Source organism: Austrofundulus limnaeus, unplaced genomic scaffold, assembly GCF_001266775.1.
Source record: "Austrofundulus limnaeus strain Quisiro unplaced genomic scaffold, Austrofundulus_limnaeus-1.0 Scaffold477, whole genome shotgun sequence".
Lineage (NCBI taxonomy): Eukaryota > Metazoa > Chordata > Actinopteri > Cyprinodontiformes > Rivulidae > Austrofundulus > Austrofundulus limnaeus.
The window spans coordinates 363,986-371,937 of record NW_013952879.1 but is presented as its reverse complement, the minus strand read 5'-3'; the positions used below and the strand labels follow the sequence as shown (position 1 = coordinate 371,937).

At 40.9% G+C, this 7,952-nt stretch overlaps 1 protein-coding gene across 1 annotated transcript in view; it reads left to right on the top strand.

Annotated features, from left to right (window-relative positions):
- Positions 1–6,891, top strand: part of LOC106529928 (uncharacterized) — a gene marked incomplete in the record, with an annotated part of 14,971 nt that extends 8,080 nt beyond the window's left edge. Inside the window, 11 exon segments of the mRNA XM_014025456.1 lie at positions 2,342–2,404; positions 2,536–2,577; positions 2,668–2,727; positions 2,854–2,925; positions 2,998–3,036; positions 3,145–3,207; positions 3,365–3,439; positions 4,026–4,065; positions 4,851–4,899; positions 4,990–5,404; positions 6,155–6,891. Of these exon segments, the coding sequence (XP_013880910.1) occupies positions 2,342–2,404; positions 2,536–2,577; positions 2,668–2,727; positions 2,854–2,925; positions 2,998–3,036; positions 3,145–3,207; positions 3,365–3,439; positions 4,026–4,065; positions 4,851–4,899; positions 4,990–5,404; positions 6,155–6,877 (1,641 nt within the window).
- Between the last annotated feature and the right edge of the window lie 1,061 nt (positions 6,892–7,952).

The following is a 7,952-nucleotide window of genomic DNA, read 5'->3' as shown; positions in this document are numbered from 1 at the left end:
TGATTTAACCAACTCAGAAAAATCATTAAAATGTTTGGATTTCACAACATTTTTTTCATTCGTAAATTAAACATTTGCTCACATAAGGGGAAAAATGATAAACTGATAAAAGTTCATGTTTATTTTTGCAGCTATTGAGTCATTTTCTGAGTCCACATTCCAGTTGTTTTTTTCTAGTTTGAAGTTTTGAAATTCTTGAGAGAACAAAAGGAACTCAGTATAATTCCAGCTTATAATGTTTTAAATGTTTTAAGACTTTATTTTTGCGACAACAACTAATGAAACAGCTTACATAATGGCTGAAAAATGCTTTTTATTGACATTTTTGTCCACCGTGAACTAGTCTTATAAAGCAGGCCTGGAATCAAAATATGACTTTCTTTATTTCATTWGAACACCTGTTAAAAAATAAGCAATGTTCTTTACCCTTTACCTGTTCAGATCTAACACCAGTTAATAATAATGGCATATGAATGTTTGAGTGAGCCATACAAAACCATCCAGACACAGCTGTGACTGATTAGCTTTTGTTTAATCTGCCTCCGACAGGCATCAGCTAAACAAGTAACCAGCCTCTTCGCATCCTGGCTCCGCCTCATGAAAGTGTCTTAAAAGGCACGCTCTTTCTATAYGGAGTCAAGATGTCAGACWTTATTCCTCACGCTAATGTTTTAATCACGGTTCTTATATGTGTTRTTTTAAATCAGACATTTAACTAAAAGCTTCCTGAGTCTGTGAAACCCTGATCAACGTCCYACAACCCAGTCTGCACATGAAAGCGTCAATTCAAGCAAAAATAACCACATTATAAAAAAATATTACTGTTCACTTAATAAAAGACTATACAATGTGTTGTGTCTTTAAAGGTCAGTAGTAAACACCCCAATAAATTTCTTCAACTCCCGCTTTTCACGTGACAACCAGTCATGTGAACATTAAGGAAATCTATAATCAAAAACCCTAYATGTTCAYAGWRAGGCACTRTGTGTCTGCAATTATTCTAAGCGTGACAGCACAWCATGGAAACACACTAACATCCCACCCCTGGTATAAAGTAAAATGATTCATTTATTCCACCCCAACAACAAAATAGAAAACACATCCTGAAATTACATAGGGTTTTAACTGACTCAGGTTATCTGCCCTATTCTTTCCAATGAGGGCGTAGTTTACCTAACCGATACCCTTCCATAGGGAGAAGCCTTCAGTGATTCTCCATCTTACCTTCTGATCATCTTTTGATATTTGACTCCGCCCACAGATCAACCTGATTCAATCAGTCACCACAATAACGTCCTAGTGTTTCATATTTTAACCTTAGCTTTTAACCATACAATGAACAGTAAAAATCATTAGCAACAATTATGATTTGCCTCAACTAAGTTCATGCCTGCTACATGTGTGTTTTTATATCAGTATTACCTTTAATTACTTAAAATGTCAGCTAGGGACGTTGGGGCTTTTTTCTACACGCCGTCACTCCTTGTCCTCTCAGTCTGGATGGTGCGATGGTCCCAGGGATGGAGTCCTGTTGTTGCATCTGGTAGGCCAAGGGTGGATGTTGCTCCGATGATGCTTAAGCTATCCTAATTGTCTGGGAGRTAGTCTTTKAATACATACTTATGAAGAACCACCACCAACAACAACCACCATAAATGTAACCAGACCACTACCCAGCCACCATTAGAGACTCAAGCCTTTCCATTTTTACTGTTTGCCAACCACTGAGAAACCACTGTGATAAACCATCTCCTCAGACCCCCTTTCTACATCAGAATTTAGCCTAAGATTATTCTACTTTAACAGGCCACCAACCAAAKGTTCAGCTAACTACTCATCACTAATCAAGCAGATAAAAAATTCAAATGCCACTTATCATCATATCAATTATAGCTTACCACCTTGCTGCCACCTTCTGGCCAAACATGTAACTGTTTTCTAAAAAAAGAACCTGAATTGACATAAACTGTAACTCGACCTTTGACATCTGTTGCACCCCTTTAATAACTGCCAACTTAAATCTGGGATACTTCAAGTTATAAGTTGATTTGCAGTTTTGTTTTCTTTCTGTTTTTTGTTCTTTTACATCTGAACAAAAATTACTCTGTGGGATCAAGTGAGAGACCAGGCAGAAATTATGTTGTGATTAAAAATCAAGTCGAAATCAGTTTGCTAATTTTATTTTATCCCTGAAATCTTTCCCCCTATTCTGCTTCTACATCAGCGTAGATTTTTCGCAACAAACACAGCTGTTTCTGCAACACTTTTGTTTAAAAAATCCTTTAAAAAAWAATAATGATGATGTTTAATGATTAACCGTTGACCCTGGTTTCTCTTTCAGGACCCGCTCAGTGACTCCAGAAGATTGTCGGCGAGCTGCGACAGCCTCACCGACATCAGGACGGTGAGACGTGTCTTAAAATAAAATAATTATAATAAAGTACTAATTACTAGTTTTTTTGTCTTGACTCTTATTGTTTAGCTGTAGGTTTAATTAAAACTGTAATGTAACTAACTGTAAAAACGTTTTTAAAGGAGGAAGTCTCGGCTCAGGATAATCGTTTTGACTCTACGAAGGTGATGATGGGTTTTTAATTTTTTTTTAAACAGAATAATAACAATGTCAAAATAAAAGCACCATTTAATTTTTTTATTTTTATTTTACAGGACAAAAGAGTTGGATTTTCAGGGAACTTCAGGCGGACACCCAAAATTTCAGAACAGCAGGTTGGAACAAAGACAAACCCATTTTATTTATCTTTTATTAAAATTTAAATAGGATATTTATTTTAAAAAATTAAAATAAAAAAGCTAAAAACAAATGACTGTTTTGTTTAAAATTGTTCATCTCAGGAAGGTGAGAAGGATCCGCCGCCATCTGACGCCAGGCTGATGTGCAAAGGAACCGTAAAGAAGAAAAAACGTGTAAATGACAAAATGTTTGTTTTCACTGCTTCGTCTGAGATATTTAACTTTATATATGTTTGATTTTCACAGGTTGTGTTATTTCGGATCAGGAAAACTCAAACCAAACAGGTATTTCCTCCCGTTTGAAGGGTTTCTTTCAGACAAATGTCGACAGATTCAAAATTTTTAATCCCGCTGTGTGTAAATTAATGACATTTATGTGTTTTGTTTCTGCAGAGTCCAGAAAACATGGYCGCCGTTGACGAGGCTGTGGAGCTGCAGGACCTGAACGCACCTCAGGTCAGAACAAAGATCATGTTCTTGTTTTGAAACAGTAGCATTGGTGAACATTTTTTTTAGCTGATATCTTTTTTTCTTTATCAAAACAAAAATTTCCTTTCAGGAAGCTTTTAAATATTGTTTATTTGGGTTTTTTTTTTGTTTGTTTGTTTTCCAGGAGAGCACAGTGGTGGTCGAGCTTGTAGAGATGGCAGCTTATCCAACTGAAGAAACCTCAGCCGAAGCCGAGCAGGTTTGTTCTTCTGTTAAATTTTAGCTACCGTTCAGCTGTTATGAACTGCCATTTTATTACATTTAACTGCACTTTTGCTACATTAGTTAGTGTTTGCTATTTTTAGCAGTTAGGGGATAGGGTTTTAACAACTCAGTTTCAGCTTCTTTAGTAAATTTCTTAGCAGGAAGGATTTGTCTAAGCGTTTTGCTACATTTAACTAGCGTTTTGCTACTTTTGTGGTTTTAGATATTTTTTCTCTTTAAGGTTTGAAGCTATTGTTCTTTTTTGAGCTTTTAGCAAGATTTGTATTTGTTTTAGCTGTTGTTTTGTTCCTTTCAGCTCCAATGTAATGTTTGCTGCCTTTAGCTTTTGACTAGCATTTTGCTTATTTTAGCCTTTAGCCTGTATTTTGCTTCTATTAACTTTTATAACTCTGTTAAAACTTCTTTAGTAGGATGTGTTTGGAGCATGTAGGATTTGTCTACAGTATGTAGGCATTTTAGCATTACATTTAGGTGACTTTTTGCTTATTTTAGCCTTTTGGTTTTATTTTCTTCTGTAAGTTTCGGCTGTTGTTCAGCTTCAGTAACCTTTTGTTCCTCAGGAGAACAACGAGCTGATGGAGTGGTGGAACACGGTGAAAGGTTTGTGTCAGTTTTTAGTTTGTAGGTTTTAAATCTATTTTTTTATCTGATCATTTTGGTTTGTTTGTTTGCTTGTTTGTGTTTATATTTGTTTGTTTGTATGTTTGTTTGTGTGCTTATTTGTTTATGTTTGTTTGTTTGTGTTTGATTGCTTATGTTTGTTTGTATGTTTGTTTATGTTTGTTTGTTTATATTTGTTTGTTTGTATGTTTGTTTGTGTGCTTGTTTGTTTATGTTTGTTTGTTTGTGTTTGCTTTTGTTTGTTTGTTTGTATGTTTGTTTGTTTGTTTATATGTTTGTTTGTTTATATTTGTTCATTTGTATGTTTGTTTGTTTATATTTGTTCATTTGTTTGTTTGTATGTTTGTTTGTTTATATTTGTTCATTTGTTTGTATGTTTGTTTGTGTGCTTGTTTGTTTATGTTTGTTTGTGTTTGATTGCTTATGTTTGTTTTTATGTTTGTTTGTTTATGTTTGTTTGCTTGCTTGTTTGTGTTTGTATGTTTGTTTGTTTATATTTGTTTGTTTGTATGTTTGTTTGTGTTTGATTGCTTATGTTTGCTTGTTTGTTTATGTTTGTTTGTTTGATGTTTGTTTTTGTTTGTTTGTTTGTTTATATTTGTTTGTTTGTATGTTTGTTTGTTTGTTTGTTTATATTTGTTTGTTTGTATGTTTGTTTGTTTGTTTGTTTATGTTTGTTTGTATGTTTGTTTGTTTGTGTTTGCTTGTTTTGTTTGTTTGTATGTTTGTCTTTGTTTGTTTGTTTGTTTGTTTGTTTGCTGCAGGTTGGACCGAGTGGAACGAGACGTCTGATTTCCAGGAGGATGAAGAAATGTAAACAAAACAAAGTTAGATTTAAAGTTGAAGAATCTTTTCGGTGTTTAAACGCCGTCGTGGTCGCGGCGGTTCTGTTCCTGTCCGCAGGGCAATGGAGCAGGTGGCGGACCGGGTCTACATGGCAGCCAGAGTCTTCGTGCACCTCTTCAACCAGCGGGGGGCGTCGCTGCAGCAGCGCATCCTGGAGCTGCTGGCGGCGGCCGACTCCGCCGACGAGTTCCACAAGAAGACGGTGTCGGCGGCCGTGGGAGGGGGCGTGGCCAGCGTGTGCGGCAGCCTGGCCACCATCACCGGGCTCATCCTGGCGCCCTTCACCTTCGGGGCCTCCATCATCGTCACGGCGGTGGGGATCGGCGTGGCGACGGCCGGCAGCATCACGGCGGCAACGGCCAAAATCACGGACACGGTTCACTCCAACATGGACCGCAAGAAGGTGGAGAAGATGATCCAGGGCTACCAGGAGGAGATCAAAGACATCCGGCTGTGTTTGGAGTTCGTGCAGGTGGGCGTTGTTTCAGGGAACGCCACAACTTTGTTGAGAAAATTAAAGGGGCAATATCAAGTAAAATCAACTTTTTTGAGTTTTATATCATGTTATAATGTTATACTCTCATAAAAAACATGCCCAAAGCCTTGCTCTGACTCATTCAGGCATGTTTGAGAAATCCTGCAGCGTTTTTTTGAAGCCATGCTGAGGAGCAAAACGACAGGTGGGGACTAGGAACACCCCTGGGACGTATCTTTAAGCTGAACTTCCTCATGGCAGAGCACCCCCCCTCCCCACACACCCCGCCCATGACTCCTGCAGGCTCTCGAGTGAAAGTGAAAGTGAAACTTAACTGTCTGCTGAGCTCTCAACRTTAGTTCTCACTCAATGAAGCTCTTTTCAGATTAAAATACCTTTGAGGAAATGTATTTTCAGATGCCAAGTGAACTGCATCATAGCGAATCCCCTCCCCCGAGCGATCGCGTCCCCGTCCCCCGTCCCCCGTCCCCAGCACTGAAATGGGCGAGACAGAAGCGAAGGTGGTTCTTAAAGAGACAGAGGCCAATTTCAAGGCGTTTAGAAGAGGAAGTGATGAGAAGATCAGTTTATTTTCTATTTAAACATAAAAACAGCATTTTAATAAGAACTAAAGATGACATAGATACTTTATTATGGTATGGTATTTAAATACATGCCTGAGAAACACATAATATTGGCCCTTTAATAAAAATAAAAATGGCATCTTGTCGTCTGGTTCTGTCGTAGGAAGGTATGGACTCCCTGCAGGACCTGGACTTCCAGAAGTACTCGGAGGGCGCGGCGAAGAAGGCGCTGAACCACAACATCAAACACGTGATGAAGGAGGGCGGCCGCGCCGGGAAGGCCCTGATGATCAACACTGACAAGCTCATCAGCACCGTGCAGGTCCTGGGCGGAGCCAGGGGCGTGGCCAAGGCCGCCCAGGCCGTCAGCGTCACCACGGGCGTCATGTCCGCCCTCTTCCTCGCCCTCGACCTCTTCTTCCTCGCCAAGGACTCCCACGAGCTCCGCAAGGGCGCCAAGACCAAGTTCGCCGGCAAGATCCGCCAGGTGTGCAAGGAGCTCCAGGAGGGCCTCCTGGAGCTGAACAAGGTGAAGACGCAGCTGCAGAAGACCATGGACGGCATCGAGGTGGAGGAGTATGAGGAGATCCAGGAGGTGGAGGAGGAGGAGCTGGAGTCCGACCCCAGGAAGCTGGCCGAGCTGGAGCAGGAGATCGACATCCTGGAGGAGAAGCTGGACAAGAAGGGCGACGGYGCAGAGGAGGAGAAGAAGAGCAAAGAGACGAGGTGCGACCTTTTCAAACTGAAGAAGGAGGAGAGGAGCGTGAAAGGAGAGACGGAGGAGAACTCCCTGGAGTCCAAATCTGAGAAAACTCCTGATGAGAAGAAAAAGATCAACGAAACGACCAAAGAAGAGGTTCAGACGAGAAAGAAGAGCAAAAAATAAACTGAGAACAAGAAGCAGGAGGAAAATGAAAAGAGGAGGAGCAGGGAGGAGGAAGGCAGGCCTACGAGCAGCAGGAGCGACAGAAATACAAGACAGGAAGGAGGTGACAAGAGGCCATCGCAGAGATGCACGAAGTCAGAGGAGCAGAGGAGAGGAGCGAGGAAACTGAGAGGAGGAAGGAGTCGCATCAAGGCCACAAAGAGGAGGCGACAAGGAGGGAGCTGGACTCTGTGTCCGGGAGGAGCACGGAGGACACAAAGACTGGTCACCCATCAGTCAGGACACGGTGAGCGAGAGGAGTTGAGGGGAGGCAGAGAGGAGAACGCCAGGTTTGATGTTTGAGAGGACGGTGGGTGATGAAGAGGAGAAGGAGGCAGAAGAGGAGAGAGGAGAGAAAGAGGAGGAGGAGAGGAAGTGACAGAGAACACAGCCGCARAGGATGGAGGCATCTTTCTGGCTCTCTGAAGGAAAACAGGCTGAATATCTAAAGACCTGTCAGTCCTCAGACCTGAACCAGTGCCCCCCAGAGGACAAACCTGAACCTGGACTGATGTGAGACCCCCTCAGACCTGAACCAGTGTCCCCCAGAGGACAAACCTGAACCTGGACTGATGTNCAGTGTCCCCCAGAGGACAAACCTGAACCTGGACTGATGTGAGACCCCCTCAGACCTGAACCAGTGTCCCCCAGGGGACAAACCTGAACCTGATCCATTGGGTCAGATTTTAGTCTCAGATAAATTTAAGGGATGGAGCTGCTGCTGACTCACTGTTTGAATGCTGACTCAGCATTTTTCTGTTGTTTTTCGTTTAGTTTTGCATTTTTTAAGCCAAGCACTTTTGAATATTTTATAATTTAACCATCCTTGTGTCAAAATCTTCAGCTCGTTCAGGTAATGGATGCTGTTACATTTAGTTTTTGTAACTTTTATACTTTTTTTTAAAGTTAGTTTTTATTAACAAAACACTGAGATCACTTCATTATCATCATCTTCACCACCTTCCTCCTTTAAGTTCCTTCAAAACATTTAAATTGTAATCTGCTCCTGCAGAATTCCCCCCTTACTTTTTTTTTT